This window comes from Staurois parvus, unplaced genomic scaffold (assembly GCF_062004578.1).
Source record: "Staurois parvus isolate SC_StPar_1 unplaced genomic scaffold, SC_StPar_1.0 ptg000105l, whole genome shotgun sequence".
Lineage (NCBI taxonomy): Eukaryota > Metazoa > Chordata > Amphibia > Anura > Ranidae > Staurois > Staurois parvus.
Window position 1 is genome coordinate 2,069,767 of NW_028317901.1, and position 20,283 is coordinate 2,090,049.

At 39.4% G+C, this 20,283-nt stretch overlaps 1 protein-coding gene across 1 annotated transcript in view; it reads left to right on the forward strand.

Annotated features, from left to right (window-relative positions):
- Window positions 1-20,038, forward strand: part of ISLR2 (immunoglobulin superfamily containing leucine rich repeat 2) — a 43,905-nt gene extending 23,867 nt beyond the window's left edge. The window contains exon 2 of the mRNA XM_089671378.1: window positions 9,923-20,038. Coding sequence (XP_089527504.1) covers window positions 9,931-11,964 — 2,034 coding nt within the window. The 5' untranslated portion in view covers window positions 9,923-9,930 and the 3' untranslated portion in view covers window positions 11,965-20,038. The remainder of the gene's footprint in view (window positions 1-9,922) is intronic.
- Window positions 20,039-20,283: the final 245 nt, after the last annotated feature.

The following is a 20,283-nucleotide window of genomic DNA, read 5'->3' on the forward strand; positions in this document are numbered from 1 at the left end:
CAACTGAAAGAATGTTTGGTGACAATAACATAATTTTTCAGGATGATAATGCATCTTGCCATAGGGCAAAAACCATGAAAACTTTCCTTCAAGAAAGATATATAATGTCAATGGCATGGCCTGCAAATAGTCCAGACCTCAATCCAAAGAAAATGGTCCAGGACAAGGCTCCAACTTACAAGGCTGATCTGGTAACTGCAATAAGAGAAAGTTGGAGCCCCGTTAAATCAATGCCTCAGCTAATTCAAGCTGTTATAAAAGCCAGAGGTGGTGCAACAAAGTACTAGTGGTGTATTGTATTGTATTCTTTTCATGATTCCATAATTCTTTCCTCAGAATTGAGCAATTCCATATTCTTTTTTCCTCTGCTTGAACTGCAAAAACTGTTGCAATTGACTACAAATGTCTTTCTTTTTAATTTTTTTAAGTGTTTCTTAAGGCCAGAAGGTTGGAATGTTAAATTAAAATAGTTTTGAGGCATGACTGTGACTAGTTTTTTTTTCTACACAATTAAACAATTGAATGAACATTTTCCAAGAGTGGTTATTCCATACTTTTGCCAGGGGTTGTATTCACTTTGCAAAGGAAACATTTACTTTGATATGTGAACATCCTCTATTTCTTTAGTAAGTCAGTCCCACTGTCCTCTTCAGTAGGGATGATATTTGAATTTGCGGCATGGTGGGTTTGCGGCAAATCTGAGTTGTTTGCTGTATCATCAAAATTCTCCCGATGATATTTTAAAGGAATCAGAGTGCTTTGCCTGACCCTTCAAGTGTGGTCAGCATGCTTAGAATGACCAATAGAGGGGGCTTTGGTATGTGTCCCTAACTATTAAAGGTTGGGTTCCCAGCAGCCATTTGTCTTTTTGTGTTTTGTGTTGGAGCACTTCAGGGAGAGCTGCGAGTTTCTGTAGAAAGAGTTAGTTGCTATACAGTGGTATATAGTGCTATATTGGGCTAAATTACTGCAGATTGCAGTGTGGTGGGATACATATTTTTGTGTATCCACATTTGTTGACAGCTCAGAGACCCAACAGTACTACCTTTTTGTGTGTATCAGCAACAACTGTTGCTATTTAGCTGCCACCCCTTACACCCTCATGCAGATTTTTATTGGGGGGTTTTATTTTTTTTTTCACATTTATATAAACTATTTACACAACACTATTAACTACAGTGAAGGAAATAAGTATTTGATCCCCTGCTGATTTTAAATGTTTACCCACTCACAAAGAAATGATCAGTCTAAAAATCGAATGGTATGTATTTTGTACCACTGAGAGACAGAATAGCAACAAAAACTTCAAAAGAAATGCATGTCTAACAAATGATGCACTGATTTGCATGTTCCTGAGGGTAATAAGTATTTGATCCCCTTCACAAAACATGAAATAGTACTTGGTGGCAAATCCCTTGCTGGAAATCACAGAGGTCAGATGTTTCCTGTAGTTTGCCACCAGGTTTGCACACATCTCAGGAGTGATTTTGGACCACTCCTCTTGGCAGATCCTCTCCAAATCCTTAAGGTTTGGTGGCTGACGTTTGGCAACTCAAACTTTCAGCTCCCTCCACAGATTTTCAATCTGATTAAGGTCTGGAGACTGGCTAGGCCACTCCAGGACCTTAATGTGCTTCTTCTTGAGCCACTTCTTTGTTGCCTTGGCTGTGTGTTTTGGGTCATTGTTATGCTGGAACACCCATCCACGACCCATTTTCAATGCCCTGGCTGAAAGAAGAAGGTTCTCACCCAAGATTTGATGGTACATTGCCCCATCCATTGTCCCTTTGATGCGGTGTAGTTGTCCTGTCCCCTTAGCAGAAAAACATCCCCAAAGCAGAATGTTTCCACCACCATGTTTGACAGATGGGATGGTGTTCTTGGGGTCATAGGCAGCATTCCTACTCCTCCAAACACGGCGAGTTGAATTGATGCCAAAGAGCTCGATTTTGGTTTCATTTGACTACAACACTTTCAACCAGTCCTCCTCTGCATCATTCAAATGTTCAGTGGCAAACTTCAGACGAGCCTGGACATGTGCTTTCTTGAGCAGAGGGACCTTGAGGGCACTGCAGGATTTCAATCCTTGTCGGTGTAGCGTGTTACCAATTGTTTTCTTGGTGACTGTGGTAACAGCTTACTGGAGATCATTGACAAGATCCTCATGAGTAGTTTTGGGATGATTCCCCACTGTTCTCCTGATCATTGACACTCCACGAGGTGAGATCTTGCATGGTGCACCAGACCTAGGGAGACTGACAATTATTTTGTGTTTCTTCCATTTGCGAATGATTGCACCAACTGTTGTTACCTTCTCACCAAGCTGCTTGGCAATAGTTTGGTAGCCTAGTCCAGCCTTGTGTAGGTCTACAATCTTGTCCCTGACATCCTTGGACAGTTCTTTGGTCTTTGCCATGGTGAAGAGTTTGGAATCTGATTGTTTGATTGCTTCTGTGGACAGGTGTGTTTTATACAGGTAACAAAATGAGATTAGCAGCACTCCCTTTAAGAGACTGCTTCTGATCTCAGCTTGTTACCTGTATGAAAGATACCTGGTAGCCAGAAATCCTGCTGAATGATAGGGGATCAAATACTTATTTCCCTCATGAACATGCAAATCAGTGCATCATTTATTAGACATGCATTTCTTTAGACGTTTTTGTTGCTATTCATCAATGAGTACCTCTGAAATTATGATATAAGAACAGGCTAAGGGGAACTTTGGTTTCTTTCACTGCATCAATGGCTTATCATTTAGTACATATGTAACATTTTGACACCTTTTGAAGAGATGATCAAAATGATTAGACACAATGAGTGTCACAATCCCAATCAGACACTGTTTGGCCTGAATGGACCGGGCACTGGATACACGTTAGCAGGAGGAAGTGGAGGGCTCAGGCTTTATCAGGGCCACCAGAATTTTTTGTCTCCTGCCCCTGTGAAGCAGAGGCAGCAGTAGACTAAGGGAGAATACAAGGAGGATGAGTGTTGGGGTGCTAGTGACTAGGAGAGAGAAATGGCACACTTTATGGGGGACTCTTCATCCCTTTCAAACCCTGGGTGTTGTACATGATTGGGGTGAGATTTTTGAGGACAAAGTGGTCCTCAGCAACACCAAGGACTCGGAAACCTGGTGTTTTGCGGTGAATGGAATCATATGCTCAAATGCCTGCTCAAGGTAATAAAAGAGAAGTACCACTGACAGGGCCAATTGCCCTCCCCCCTTCCCCCCCCAAAAAAAAAATTGATACCTGCCGCTATTACTAGCTCCTGTCAGTGTGTAGGGAATGTGAGATTGTGGTGATCTGGTTTTAACGTGTTTTTGTGCACTCTGCTTCGACATTTTATTAAACTTTTAAGACAATGCAGTGTGGTACTGTGAAAAAAGAACATTCTTACTATCTATACTATTGTGCCACTGGCCAGTATATAAAAACAGGGTTGTAGCTTTATTTTTAAAAGGAAACTTTCCTATAGCTTTTGGTTCTATTGTGGATGCAGGGCTTTTTTTCTCAGAGAATAGGTGTAGGAACTCTCTCCTTCCGAGTCACCTTTTGTCTCCGCCCCCTACCCACCTCTGAGCACGGTTCCTTGGTTCAACCCCCTACCCACCTCCCAGTACTGCCCCATTTATAGAATACAGACCCAGGTATCATTTTGTGATGTTAAGTAATTTGTGTGGAATTTGGTAATGATAGCGAGAAAAGCAGTAAAACAGATCCCCAGCAGCCAGCGACAATAGATCCTCCCAGGAACAGTAGGCCTTCCCACCAACAATGGACCCCTCCACAACAAAATACCCCTCTAGGAACAATAGATCCCTCCCTGCAACAATTGACCACCCAGCAGCATAAGACACATCCCCAGCAACAATAGACCCCCGCCAGCAACAATAGACCCCTCTCCGCACAAATGGATCTTTTCCAACAATAGATCCCTCAGCAGCCAGCATCAATAGACTCTCCAGCGCACCCATTGCCATTACATACAGTACATACAGTGCTGGAGGTGCTGGAACTTCATTCCCCCATGTTCCCACTAAAAAAAAGCCCTGATTAGCGTATTACTGCTTAATGGAAAAGCCGGTGTTGCAACCGAAACTTTTTCACTTTAAATTGAATCAAACTAAGGTGCTGCTGCTGTATGTAAGACAAGCTAAATTAAAAAGTAAAAAAAAAATCAATTACATATCCATTACATAAATATGTGATGTGTGTTATAGTGGCACTGACGCTGTCCATGAAAACTGTACTGTTCCATAATAACACATACATCTTAAAGGCATCCCCCTAAGCATTTATGATTTGAAGGAATTGCTGTTTTCTTTGTGTTTTCACTGTGCCACCTTTATAGCTTCTTTAAAAGGAGCCAGTTCCCACTGTATAGTATATTTTTTATAGTTAAATGTTCCTTAAGGCAGTGGCTGAAATATGGATAGAATCTAACAACAGGATTCACCCTCCCCAAACTCTGAAGACTTCAGTAAAATTTGCCACAAAGTTTGGGTTGGCCAATTTGTGAACCAGATTCACTGAATATTCTTTGAATCAAACTTTTAGGTATATCAGCAGTGCATTGCAGTGATTCAATACTGAAGCTGTCACTATGAAAATTTTTAAGCCCAAAAAAAAAGCATTAGATCAGAATAAAATGAAACAGGTCGACATATAAAAATGGCCTAAATTTTTTGCCCCTTTTTCATGCAGGGTTGTTGACACACTAAATATGTAACACAACTTGTTATTTTTACTTTGTATGCATTTTATGTCTTTACATTTTCTTCCATAACCATAAAACAGGGAACAAGAAGAATTACACTCACTGGCCTCTGCATTAGGTACACCTTGCTAGTATCGGGTTGAACCTCCTTTTGCCCTCAGAACTGCCTTAATTCTTCATGGCATAGATTCAACAAGGTGTTGGAAATATTCCTCAGAGATTTTGGTCCATATTGACATGATAATATCATGCAGTTGCTGAAGATTTCTTGGCTGCATATCCATGATGCAAATCTCCTATTCCACCACATCCCAACGGTGCTCTGTTGGATTGAGATCTGATGACTGCGGAGGCCATTGGATTACAGTGCACTCATTGTCATGTTAAAGAAACCAGTTTGAGATGATTTGAGCTTTGTGACATGGTACATTATCCTGCTGGTAATAGCCATCAGAAGATGGGTACACTGTAGTCATAAAGGCATGGACATGGTCAGTAACAATACTCAGGTAGGCCGTGGTGTTTAAACAATGCTCACTTGGTACTAAGAGGCCCATAGTGTGCCAAGAAAATATCCCCCACACCATTACACCACCACCAGCAGCCTGAACCATTAATACAAAGCAGGATGGATCCATGCTTTCATGTTGTTTACACCAAATCCTGACCCTACCATCTGAATATCGCAGCTGAAATCGAGAGTCATTAGACCAGGCAATGTTTTTCCAATCTTGTATTGTCCAATTTTAGTGAGATTGCGTGAACTGTAGCCTCCGTTTCCTGTTTTTAGCTGATGTGAGTGGCATCTGGTTTGGTCTTCTGCTGCTGTAGCCCATCTGCTCTAAGGTTCCACATGTTGTGAATTCAGAAATGGTATTCTGCATAATTAGGTTGTAAGTGGTTATTTGAGTTACTGTTGCCTTTCTATCATCTCAAACCAGTCTGCCCATTCTCCTCTGACCTCTGACATCAACAAGGCATTTTTTTCCACACAACTGCCACTCACTGAATATGTTCTCTTTTTAGGAGAATTCTCTGTAAACCCTAGAGATGGTTGTGCATGAAAATCCCAGTAGATCAGCAGTTTTTTAAATACTCAGACTATCCCGTCTGGCACCAACAACCATGCCACATTCAAAGTCACTTAAATCCCCTTTCTTTCCCATTCTGATGCTCAGTTTGATCTTCAGCAAGTCGTCTTCACAACATTTAGATGCCTAAATGCATTGAGTTGCTATCATATGATTGACTGATTAGCAATTTGTATTACCAAGCAATTGAACAGGTGTACCTAATAAAGAGGTTGGTGAGTGTAGATTACCTGAAAATATAGATTCTTTGCAATGATAATGCTATACCCTATGACAACAAATATTATTATCCATTTTCTTTTTGTTGAAACCTCTGCCTGATTGAAACCTTTGCTTTGCATCTGTGACACCTGTTAAAAAATAACAATTCAATATCCTCATTGGCCTCCCTGAATTACTTGGATTGCTGGATTCCTAAGAAATAATATTTTGCTCTGATGGTCCACAAAAAAGAAATCATTAAAAGTTTAAATTCCCTTGTTGGGAACATTTTGGATCTGCAGTGCTCTTTTCATGAACTAAAAAGATCAAGGAAGTGGATTGGGTGATTTATCAGCAGAGTAGATCTGAAGGAGTTCGGCCATCTCTATAAAAGGTTATCCTGCAGCACTGTTAGACATTATTGAACAGCCAAAATTATAAGGATGTATTCGTAAATCAAATTAGGATTCATAGTGAATGGTGAGGATTGATACAAGAAAGGTGTGCCTCATATCACTAAAACACACAACTGTGTTTAACGGTCATACTAATCATGGGAGGAGGTAGTCACAGCATATTTGTGTAACCACAGTTGTTTCAGTTTATACGTTTCAGCAGTGATTGTGACACCTGAATTTTGCTAGAATAAACACATAAAGACATATCAAGCTGTGCATTTATAACAATATAAACCAATATTACATTTAGGTTTTAGGTGAAAAGTTATTGTACCTAAAACTGACCAATATTTTGTAGCAATTACATAATAAACATCACTATAAAAACAATAGGATTGTGTCTATTTTTGTAAACTACAACAGAAAATTAAAGTGGAAATTCACCTAAAAGGAAAGTTCTGCTTTTTCCCTCCTCCAGCCTCTCCCCCTTCCCCCCACCATATCTGGAAGTCTCCTTTGAGTGTGTAGTTCCGAAATAGACTTCTTGGGTGTGACATGTCTAAGGGGAGTGTTGGAATTGCACAGCATCTCAAAATTTGTAAAATGCTTAGTATAGTGCAATCAGCTATTTGGGGAATCAGGGAAGCGTCTTATCTGTAAGTAGGACCATTGAGGGAGGCTGCCTACTTGGCTAAGGTCTTGTAAAGTAAGAAAGGTGCCCTGTATAAAAAAGGTTTGCTCAGGGAGTAATGGCTTTGCCCTCCAGGTGCTCAAGAAGGTAACAGACAATCCTGGTAGGAATTCCGGTTACGTGATAGTTTATGCTTTGGGGGGTTTTCAAGATGTGCAAATAGAGATCACACAAACACTTGTAGGTATAACTTTTAATATTATTGGAAAATGTAACAAGAATACTTAGCTGTAGATGCTTTTTTGTCACTGAGTCCGCCATCTTTGCAGCGGGCATGATGATTAAGCTAGGTGCATGCTTGCCCTAGTACGAGACTTACTATTACAAGTTTTGACTGTAGTATATGTAGGACTAATTGGTAGCATTTGACCAATAATAAACAACGTTCCCTTTTAATGAAGATAGCATACATTCCAAGAAAATTAGTGGGTTTGGCCATATGGTCAGTTATCAATGACATTCCTATAGCATTTGGTCAGTTAAGGTAATCCTTTTGTCTTTATATGGCCCCTTAACCAAGTTTTGGAGGCTTTCTTACCCAATAGTGAGCCACAATCAAGGAAACTTTATGGTCTTTATCACCAGGTTGAGCCTCATGGGCGTTAGGGGGAGGTCAAACGTTTTTGTACAGGGTGTGGAAGGTCTGAAGGGTTGTTTTGATTAATGGGTATATGGAGAAAAGGAAGGAGGAAGTGGAGGAGGAACAGGATATCTATATGTTTTTACTCAAAATACAGTTCTTGATCTTCTGCATGATATTTTGACTATCTGGGTCCCCTTCTCACAGGGCTATACAGGCTGAGCATTTAAGCTTCAAAAAGGTTCCTTGACATTTTAGGTTCTAGTGGTATGTCAGTCTTAGTATTTAAGGAAAGACAGTTTGGAAATATTCTGTTGTTACTTTCCTACTCAGTCAGTCACTCACCATCTCCATTGTGGCGAGACAACTGCAGTCTGCATCCTCTAGGTCCAAAGTAGAACTCCATGGCAACCAATATATTCCACCATTCCTCCCAGGAAGGGAGATCCTTGCAGCATTTCAGACCCTTTGGTTCAAAGGCCTGGGAACAAAGCATATATTACCCTTGCATGCTCAAATGGCAAAATCCCACGAAGAATGACCATGTGCCAGGAAGTGCCTCATATATTTAATATCTCTCCCAGCATGCACTCACAGGCCCCAATGCCTGCTGATTGGCTAAACTTTCTTAATACAAAATTATATCTGTAGCACAACCTGCTGTTGCCAGCTCACACAAGTGACTGAGATGGTACGCTCCATGCTTAGAAAACAGACACACAGCTAGGCTGACTAAAGCTCTAGGCTTCCATCAAAATAATTCTCTATAGTTTAAAAGCCATTAATGTGTGGTTTTTACATCAGTGGATTAAAATCATAAAAAAAAGTGTGAGCTTCTGTCTTGCGTTGCACTTTATTTAAAATCTGATAAAATACTCACAAAGATATCAGAATCACTGCCATGTTATTAGTCATTATTTCTCATGGACAGGACCTTTTTCACATCTCGATCATTTAAGTGACTTATAAGAGAACCCCTACTGCATGGTTCAGTCGGTACAAATCAACTGACACATTTCGAAGGGCAGGACCTCTTGTGCGAGCTAACTTACTAATACTCATGCTTGTCTTTCAATAATCCTGATTCAGTGGGCCCATGTCCAGATCTAAAGAAGTCCTGTTGATGAGACATGCAGGATGGTTACATGACTGTGATTCTAATATGTTTAAATTTTTTGGGATTTTAAATAATAAAGTGGTGTTTTTGCATCTGGTTTTGCATGAGGCCAATGTACTCTCTCTTTTTATTATTTTTAGTTGATGATTTCCCTGATCTGATGAAGGCTGTGAAAGACTCCATGACATCAGTAGAACTGGATTAGTGTATAAGAAGAGGTTTTCACTCAAGTGGTTGACTCATAGCCCTTAGCACTTGAGCATTGGCAGTGTGCTTATATTTTATATGTGGTTTTTACATGGTTGATAAATCAGAACTGGTTCCTCTTCCTATCCTAATGTGAAATTCATTTTTTTCAATTTTTACAGTAATTTTTGTTTTGTATTATAAAACACCACCGTTAACTTTCTTGCACCTCTTTCATGTTTATTACAGACATTTCTAATAAAATTCAGTTAAAATAAATAAAAGACTTATAATAAAGACATTATATTACCTGTAGTCCTATTGTTCTGTTCGCATTTAAGTTTTTCATTAAACATGAATGTGCAGTACAGAGTGGACTACTGTCTCTGCCTACAAAGTTCTCTCTACCCTCCCATTCTAAATTGCTCTGCATTGCTGCCACAAAACCATGTTTGCCGCACAATATGTACTATAGATACCATCCTCACTTCATCACTGCTCCTTTACACCTCTTCCAATCAGAGAATGTCTTGAATTCATATAAAACAATTCAAGACATAGTGTGAATGGCAGTGGCTTCCAGGGATTGGCTGGAGCATGATAAATATGTATGTTGGTTATTTGACTGTCCCTGCCCAATATTCTGGAAGCTTCTTCCAGAAGCAAATGAGAGAAATCAAACACCCAGCCTGAAAACTTTGACTAGACAAACTCATTCAATTGCTGCTCCACTGTCTGCAATGAAGTCAAAAACTAAATTTAGCCTAGCAGCCTAACTGAAGGAGGGCACTACCTTATTTATAACTGTTGGCCATATGGGAGGCATTTTAAACTTTTATTAGTGTGCGTATACACAATTTAACGTTTACCTAACAAATATAAACAGACATGTCATTCCATAGTTTATTTTACAATATTTTTTATCTTTCTTTCTAGGTGGAATAATGGATATTCTACTATTCCTGTATGCTGCTGTGACACTCCTTGGGTCAACCTACAGCTGCCCTGAACCTTGCTCTTGTGTGGATAAATACAATCAACAGTTTGCTGACTGTACCTACAAGAAGCTGCAAAAGGTCCCAACAGGTTTTCCTTCTAATGTTACAACTCTTAGTATTTCAGCAAACAAAATAAGTTCTTTAAAGAAGTCTAACTTTATTGGGGTGCCTCAGGTGACATCATTGTGGTTAGCTCACAATGACATTAGTACTGTAGAAAAGGGCTCTTTAGCCACTCTGCTGTATCTTAAAAATCTGGATATTAGTCACAACCAACTTGTGGATTTTCCCTGGGAAGATCTGGCCAGTCTGCTTTCTCTACAGCTATTGAAAATGAACAACAATCGCATGGTCAACTTGCCAGTGAATGCTTTTGACAACTTAAAAGACCTGAGGTCTCTGAGGATCAATAACAATCATTTTTCTGTTATTCATGAGGGAACCTTTAAACCTTTGGTTTCCTTACATCATATCCAGATTTACAATAACCCCTTCCATTGCACTTGTTCACTTATGTGGCTTAAAACGTGGACTGGAGAAGCACAAGTTACTGTGGCAGAGAAGGACTTAATCGTGTGTGCTTCACCAGAAGATCTTCAAGGAAAGCCACTTTCTAAAATTCCAGATTTACCATGTGGAGCTCCTGCTGTGCAGCTAAGCTACCACCCTAACCTTGACAGCACAGAATTATATGATGGATTCACTCTAACACTTCACTGCTTAGTCACTGGTAGCCCCAAACCAACCATACAATGGAAAGTTCATAATGCAACTAAAGAAACTGAGATCAAATTGCCCACTGACACATCCAAAGCTGAAGTATCTGGACACTTTGTGGTTTATCAGAATGGAACTCTAGTTATCCCTCACCTTAGCAAAAAATTAGAGGGGGCCTATACTTGTTTGGCCACTAATGAGATGGGAAGTAGCCAGAGTTCTGTAAATGTCTCGGTGGCAGGCAGTCAAAAATATCTAACCAAGGTTGAGGATCCAGCATCAGGAAAAATACCAGTGGATGGAAAGAAAATAGTGTCTAAAGTTTCAGGGAACAATGTTATCAATCCAGATAAAACTGAAGAAAAAATAAAGGCTGTTATTCCCACTGAGCAAACAAATGAGAATAGTCTTGAGGATATGGAGCATCCACATTCAGATGAGAAGAAATGTGGACCAAAGGTGGGAGGGTTGCATGTTTCCAACCATGCATTCAATGACAGTGCTAATTTAAAACCTCACCTCTTTGAACTGGGAGTTATTGCTCTAGATGTTTCTGAAAAAGAAGCTAAAGTTCAGATTACTCCTTATAGTACACGTCCAGGAATACAACCGCTCAAGATGCTGTACCTATGCCAAGAAAGTCCCAAAGGGTTTTCTGTGGTTCAGTGGTCAGAAATTGAATATCGAGTAAACTCCTACTGGTTTCAAGGCCTAACTCCTGGCACTAACTACTCTGTATGCTTAACATATAAAGGAGAAGACTGTCATGTGCAAGTAGTTTTCACCACTAAGAAGGAAGTGCCATCTTTGATCATTATTATTGTGGTAAGCATTTTCCTTCTTGGGTTGGCCACTATTCCTCTATTGGGAGCCTCTTGCTGTCATTTAATTACAAAATACCATGGCAAAAATTACAAATTAATAATGAAGACGCACAAACCAGATCCCGAAGAGAAGCACATGGCTGCTGATTTTGATCCTAGAGCTTCTTTTGTAGAGTCAGAAAAGAACTCTGTCCCTAGCGAAGCTGGTGGAGATGAAGGTGAAGCAGAGGCAGTCCCAGCAGAAGAAGAAGAAGCAGCAGCAGTTGAGAGAGAGGCTGAGGGAAGTGTGTTAGAAGAGAACCTTCCAAACTCCCAATCTAAAACAAACCAGGAAGAGTTTGAAGTTGGATCAGAGTACAGTGATAAGCTTCCATTGGGTGCTGAAGCAGTCACCATCTCTGAGGAGATTAATGGTAACTACAAGCAACCTGCACGCTGACTTGAAAGCTAGAGGTATTATCAAATCATTTCTCACTTAAGCCCTTTCATTTAATCATGAAAGAGTCCAAAACCCATGAACACCACAGCCTCAAGAATAAGAACTTAACCTGAACAAATATCCCAGTTCTCTGGGAATCTGTTCAAGATTAAGAACTTACACTAAAACAAGGGGATGAAATGCATATATATATAAAACTCCCTATGGATAAACAAGAGTTCTACAGCGACTAGTCAATTTGACCACAGATGCGCATAAGGAAAAGAACAGCAAAATAAGTACCTGGTCAACAGAAAATATTTTGATGGTGCCATAACACTGCACATTTGTTTGCATGCCATGTATAATGCAGGTCAGTGTGCTTCAAAGTGTTTCTCTAACAAAGTGTATGTGTAGACCACAAAATACAAAAATGTGTACTGTAGGCTAGTCTATGACAATACGTAACTGTAACTGTGAGTGCATATTTCGTATATATTGAAACCCGTAAATGTATATAGGAAAGTGTTTCTGCAAAGAAAATGCACACAATACATGTAGGCCTGCATGCAAACAATTATATTGTATATGCAGGACACGCAAACTTCGTGTTGCATTTGTTCATGTACAGAGTAATTAATATCAATGTTCTGAGCATTAGGTATTCATACACATACTGTGAAACAATCAAATTAGTCTGAAAAACACCCAAACATAAAAGTTTTTCAAATGTTATGCACCATTTCTATTTGATCAACGGAGCAACGCTTTGGAATCATAGACCTCTAATCCTGTAGTTGAAAATGATGTATTAAATCACACCCATATCCCTGTTAATTTGTTTATATTAAATCAGGACTGCATAGTACAGTGTATGATCAGATGCTAATCCTCTGATAACTATAGGTTTCCCGAATCACTATTGCCAACAAAGAAACAAGATCTATTCAAATCCCTGGGAGATCTAATTACATTAAAACAAGAGGATTATGGGGGAAACTTTGTGCTGAGATTGTATCTGCTCTGTGTCTTCTCTGAGCTGTAATACCTGTAAAAGCTCCATTGTGTGCCTCTGGGGACTCCATCACCATCCCTCCCTTCATTTCACAGAGTCACAACCAGCTGGACACAAAGTCAATCCTTCATGATGAGATGAGAGCACAATATTTATATACTGTTTAGTGTGTCCCCTTTATTATTAATATACCTATTTGATCATCATGTAACTGATGGTTTATGCTGTATGTGATAGAGAACTGGGCCTATATTTTATATCCAGGCTGTTATCATTACCTGACATGTTACACATCAAATATGGTACATTTATTAACAGGTTCTGTTTGATAAGTCTTTATTAACATTTGAATTTATTACTTATACACAACTGATCATGGGCCTGTACATATGTGGCTACAGAAAAAAACTTCACACTGTACATTCAATAAGTAAGGTTTTCAAGAAACTATAAATGTCAATATACGTAGCTGTTTATACGTGACATGTATATAAGACAAGTATACATGACTATATGCACATTTGCCATGATTTCATTCAGGGTTGTTACATGGACATATTTAAAATCATAAAACACTTCACAATGCAAAAAGAACAAAACATTTATGAAGCACAGACACAAGTATAACAGTCTGTACTTCACAAGCATGGCTTTATTTAAAGTTGAACTCCAGGCACAAATATATATATATATATATATATATATATATATATATATATATATATATATTATTCCTCAATAGCCACAAAAAATTCAATTTCACTTTGTGTGTAGCAATGCATTTTCAAGCCTAGTGATTAGTTACATGATCACTGTTCTGCACCTAGCCTGTGCATAGAGCAGAGCTGTGGGTGGAGTCCAGAAGGCATCACCTACTATAGGCTGCCTGAAGAAAACTAGAGGAGAGGGTGGAGACAAGACCAGTCACCCTGCACAAGGAGAGAGAGCAGCAGTGACCAGTCTATATTATAGGAAGCCCCAGTACAAGGCAAAATTTCACACTGCTCATATCTATTAGAAATACACAAAGCACATCAAGATTCAAGCAAAAATACACATGCCTCTCTCATATAAACAACATTTGGTTATCTCAGAGTTCAGCTTAAAGCTGAGATTATACACTCTCCGGCCACAAAATTAGGTACACCTGTTCAGTTGCCTGGTAACACAAATTGCTAATGAGCCAATCACATGGTAGCAACTCAATGCATTAAGGTATCTAGATTTGATGAAGACGATTTGCTGAAGTTCAAGCCGAGTATCAGAATGGGAAAGAAAGGGGATTTAAGTGACTTTGAACGTGGCATGGTTGTTGGTGCCAGACGGGCTGGTCTGAGTATTTAAAAAACTGCTGATCTACTGGGATTTTCATGCACAACCATCTCTAGGGTTTACAGCGAATGGTCTGAAAAGGAGAAAATATCCAGTAAGCGGCAGTTGTGTGGGTGAAAATACTTTGTTGATATCAGAGGAGAATGGGCAGACGGGTTCAAGATGATAGAAAGGCATGCTATCATGTCAATATGAACCAAAATCTCTGAGGAATGCTATCATATCAATATGGACCAAAATGTCTGAGAAATGTTTCCAACACCTTGTTGAATCTACGCAATGAAGAATTAAGGCAGTTCTGAAGGCAAAAGGGGGTCCAATCCAGTACTAGCAAGGTATACCTAATAAAGTGGCCAGTGAGTGTATATATCTACAACTGACATATATTTACACCAAAATATGCAGTTATGCATTCATTAAGAACTAATAAAACATTTTATTGCAGTTAGTGTAAGTATCCAATTTTGAAAGTAATAGTCTTTTGTGATCCCCCTGTGCAGCACCAAGATGGGAAGGGGATGGCCTTCAGCAGAACGGTGCTGCTCCATTACTGTCTAAGAACAGGCTGCAGGCAGGAAGATGACCAAAGTGTATTGCCTAAATTCAGAACAAAAATGTAAGGTCACCAATGTGGCTTTACTGTCTGGTAGGACTGTAAAAATTTCAGAACTGCCTAGATAATACAGATAAATCCTATGGCAGGAGAAAAGACTTCACAATATTTATTACAGGTGTGTATTTAGTTGTATGGAAGTGGTTAGTTTGTCCTTGCACACTAATTACAAAAACATATACACTGATCAGCCATAATCCTAGTTTTTCTTTTACATCATGTGGATGGTCGAGGAATGAGATGGCACCAGGATGTACTATGAAAAGAAGGCAAATTGGCAGAGGTAGTTTAACTAGTGGAGTCCATGCTTTGATTTGTTTTGGCAGCAAAAGGGGACCTACTCATTTGGGTGAATGGTGTATATTGTATGTAGGGGTGCCATTTACAAAAGGGTACCACCCTCTTACCCCAAACAATTATAATAATAACAAGAAGGCAAGCAAACCCAAACTTCAGTGATGCAGGTTTTATATCAAAGCCAGAAAAGTATACATTCAGGAAAGTATGCCTATAACTTAAAAGGCATAAGAAATATGCCCAAATGTCATCCAATGTACAAATGAGTTACAGCATACTGTATATAAACAAATACACTGTATAGAGATACAAAAGTATTTCATAGCAGTCAGATAGCTCATGAGGTCCTATGACACAATGTTTTGGGGTACATAGTTACCCCTTTCTCAGAAGTAACTAGGTATTTAGCTGTATGCCTGGAATTCAGCTTTAATAACATGGTGCTAAGAACAATAATGAAAATGAGAATACAATTGTACCATTACATATATTTTCCCCAACTGCCTCTCTTAGCCCTCCCCATTCTATATTTATTGCCTTCCCCTTACATCAGATTATCCACCACCACCTCCACCAGCAGCCACACTACAGCTCTGGTGGCTCCAACCCTCTTCACTGAGTCACAGTGTATTGTGCATACATGGCAGTATCTCCATGGAGCTAAATTCAGAAGCCATTTCCCTGCAAGCTTGAAATTATTTGGGGTTCAGTGTAAAGCCCTAAGGAGAAACTGTTTCAATGGCTCAGTAAAATAGACTGCAGATGCTGGTGGAAGAGGCTGCCATCTGATCTGAGCTTCAGTTTAAATTGCTAAAAAGCACATATCTGATTGGGTTCCATCTTTGCTCTTTGCACTGTGTTATTAGCCCCATTATGTATTAGTGTAGGAGGTAGGAAATAAAATACACATACTCACCTCTCTGTTACCCATGACACCCATAACCCAGGTTCTACTATAGGGCTGCTGCAAGGCAATCACTATCCCTGTTAAGTGTTTTTAAACTAAAATCTACTTGTTTTTTTAATCTCTCTAAATAAACTAGAAACAATTTTGTTAGATTGTTACGATTTCTTAGGTTCTCATCTGGGGTGCCAATTATTGCCTAAGGGCACTGGCAAAGTAAACTTGTCTGTTTGGACATGTGCATAATTACAGTATAAATATACAGCTACATGGAATAAATATATTTATACTGTGCATACTCGTGCACTTATTGTCAAAAGTAACTTTCTCCGTGCCTGAAACATGTTTGTTGTTTAGTATTTCAAAAACGCTTACCTTTGTACTATTCTGTTTTTTTGTGACCTGATTTTATAAAACTGTATGTGTTATTTTATATGTTATTTTATAGCTGTGATTTGTTTCTATATTAGGGGAATAATATATATTAAGTTGCAAGGGACAGTTTTTTGAATATTACTATACAGTGTGACATTTTTAATCAATAGGTTACTATAAGAAAGATAATCTTTTGTAATTGATCCTTGATACGGTTAGTAGAACAAACAATTAAAAAATACAAGTGATCATTTCTAAAAATGGAAAACATGGCCATTGGTTAATTTTTTTAATTCAGTATGGCAGCTAGCTTAACCCTGGAAACAGTTGTAAATAACCCAGTAAAGTTTCTGTGTAATTGAGTCTTAATCATCTGAAATGATGAATATACAAGAAAGAAACTTTATCACATTTACACAAAGAAAAACCCAAAAGGAAGTGCTGAAGGAAGACGTAATTCAATGAAGCTTAGTTGAAAGCACACTTATTGGAGAAATTATTTAAATAATCAGGATGTTGTTATCTATGCAATGAAATTCTAGGTAGCCATGTGTCATTATCACCTACTAGTGGTAGTGGATGAAAAAAATTCAGAGAAAAACACAGGAAATCCTCAATGGCGGCACTGTTTAAAAAGCTAGACCAATAACTTAATTGTGGCTAGTGTCATTTGAAACTTTAATTGACACATAAAAATTCTGCAGCTGCATAGCATAGAATTCTAGAGTGTTCCTGTAATCAGTACTGGTCCTTTTCTATTCAATGGGGCACAATTTGCACAAAGTTTATCAAAAAAGCACATGTCCTGGTAAAAAAAAAAATACACAGGGTGGTATGTTCCTATGGTCAAAGGATTTTTGCTAGGCCAGTACTCCCTTGAAATGTAATCTTAACCTGTGTTTTTAAAGCATATTGGAAAAAGTCAAAGCCTTTTTTTTTTTTTTTTTTACAAAATCACCCTATAGGAAGAATGAAGATGCTAAGCACCAAATGTCCCCAATTTAAAAATGTCAGATTTGTAGAATTGGAGACAGACAGGTCCAACTTTTCGACTGCATTTTGTAGTCACCTGCTCAGTGGGTCTTTATTTCATGACAGTTTATGATTATTATTATTTTATTATTATACAGTATTTATATAGCGCCAAAGGGTTTGCTCAGCTCTGTACATTATAGTGGGGGACAGAACATGAGACAAGACAGTAACAATACAATACACGAGGGGTTCAAGGGCCCTCCTCTTTCGAGCTACAATCTAGGAGGGAGGGGAAAGTGGTACAGGAGGAAATGGCTGTGGGGGATGGAGTGGTGGGAGGAGTGGAGGAGGTCAGTTGTTTGGTGAGGGTGGGGTAGGCTTCCCTGAAGAGGAGGGTTTTCAGGGTGCGCCTGAAGGTGAGGAGGGTAGGTGACAGTTTGATGGATTGGGGTAGGGAGTTCCAAAGGATGGGGAAGTCCTGGAGAAGTCCTGCAGTCGGACATGGGAGGAGGAGACCAGGGAGCTAGAGAGTAGGAGGTCCTGTGAGGAGCGAAGGGCATGGGTAGGGTGGAATGTGGGTATCAGGTCAATTAGGTAGTTTGGGGCGGCGTTGTGAATGGCTTTGTAGGTCAGGGTTAGCAGTTTGAATTTGATGTGCTGGGCAATCGGGAGCCAGTGAAGGGATTGGCAGTGGGGGGTGGCAGATGTGGAGCGGTTGGTGAGGTGGATGAGTCTCGCCGCTGAGTTCAGGATCGACTGGAGTGGGGATAGCGTTTGTTTGGGTAGGCCAGTGAGAAGGGAGTTGCAGTAGTCCAGGCGTGAGATGATGAGGGAGTGTACGAGTTGTTTAGTAGTGTCTGGGGTGAGGAATGTACGTATCTTGGAGATGTTGCGGAGGTGGAGCCTGCATGACCTTGATAGTAATTGGACGTGAGGTTGGAAGGAAAGGTTTGAGTCCAGGTTGACACCCAGGACTTTGGCATGTGGGGTTGGAGTGATGGTGGCGTTGTTAGTAGTGATGGAGAGGTTGGGGTGGGCGCAGGCTGGGGGGAAGACCAGGAGCTCGGTTTTGGACAGGTTTAATTTGAGGAAATGGAGCGACATCCAGTGTGATATGTCGTTCAGGAGGTGGGCAATGCGGGCGGAGAGTGAGGGGGTGAGGGGGTGATATTCAGTTATAACAGTGCGCTGTTTAAAGGCTAAATTCTCCTCTATGATATTGTTTAACCCATACATAGGGTATAACATGAAATATGGTGCAATACCTGAAACCTCCCCTATTTACCCATATCACAGGGTTTTTCACCCCACAGCATCTTGTATTTTCTTTTTTAATTGGTGTGGCTGTGCTTGACTCCACCCAGCCCAGCTGTATCATCCATTACCTGATCCATGCACACAGATTTGTGAATCCAAGACTGTAAATCCCATGTGACAGAGGGACTCATAAGGGTTGATTTACTAAAGGCAATTAGACTGTGCACTTTGTAAAGTGCAGTTGAACTCTGCAAGTGCAATAGCTCCAGAACTTAGTAAATGAGCAGAAGCTCTGATGGCTTCCCTCATCCAATCATTTGCAAACAAAAATGCATTTTTTTTTATTTTCCTTGCACGTGATTGGATATTCTTTGCAAAGTGAAGCTTTACCTTATCTACTATGCTCTGGGGTAACTGCACTTTGCAAAGTGCACAGTCTGCATGCCTTTAGCAAATCAACCCGTGACGTCATAGAAGTGATATTCCATTGATTGCTAGCTCCATTTCCATAACAGAAGGTCCGTACCTCTATACAGTCCTGAGGCTGAAGAAATATTTTGCCAGAGACTGTGCAATGCATTCACGATGCACTAATCACTAATTTTTTTTTTTTTTTTTTTGCAATATGGGTGCATTTATTGTTTAAAAGGTGGAATATGCCTTTAAATGTTAGCACATAACTGCAATGTCTGTTAATTGATATGTCTGGAAGTAGAGCAGCTTGGATTCACAGGACTCTTCCCAAGTGCCTGCACTAATAGTGGCAATATGCTGCAGAACCCTGGCTGTATTGGAGGAAAGAAAAAAATATATATATATACTTACATCTTTCAGTACCTCTCCTACTTCTCCTATCTCATAACATTAGTAGTAATGGCATGCAGAATTTGGACTGTCATTGCTGACAACCTTTTAAATATACCAATTGCCTGGCAGATATTCTATCCCACTAATGTATAAGTCACTAACCTAATACAATTATTCAGTTTAGGAATGTCAAAGAAAATATCTTATCTATAAACCTGCTCTGGGTTAGAGACACAAAGTGCTAAAGGAAGAGGATCAGCATGAGAGCCAGGTAATTAGCATTTTCAGAAGGATTTAAGATTAATGGATTAATTTAAATTATGCAGCTCTATTGCTCCAGCTATACAAAAATGTCCACATCACTATATGGATAATATTTTCAACAATTAGTATATATTATTTCCCATATAAATAAATGTTGTTACTAGTAAAATGTTTCTCATAGTGAAATGTTGGTTAAGAAAACAGAGGCAGTGAGACATGATGTGTGCAAATCCAATAAAAATTGTAATAACAGGAAGAGTGAAAGTGTATGTTATTTGTACAATGCTCTGCCAAATATCACCTGTAACTTTTATTATATTTTTATTTAATTAATTTAGTCCTTCTAGTGGAAGATCTTTATTTGAAGTACAGCCCTTCAGCCCATTTAGGTAAATAACTGTGGAATTTAGCTACATAGCAGGAGAGAAGATTTGATTTCCAAGTTCAACACACTGGATAGAAAATCGTATTGTCTTGCTGGACACCATGTTCTTTTTAATC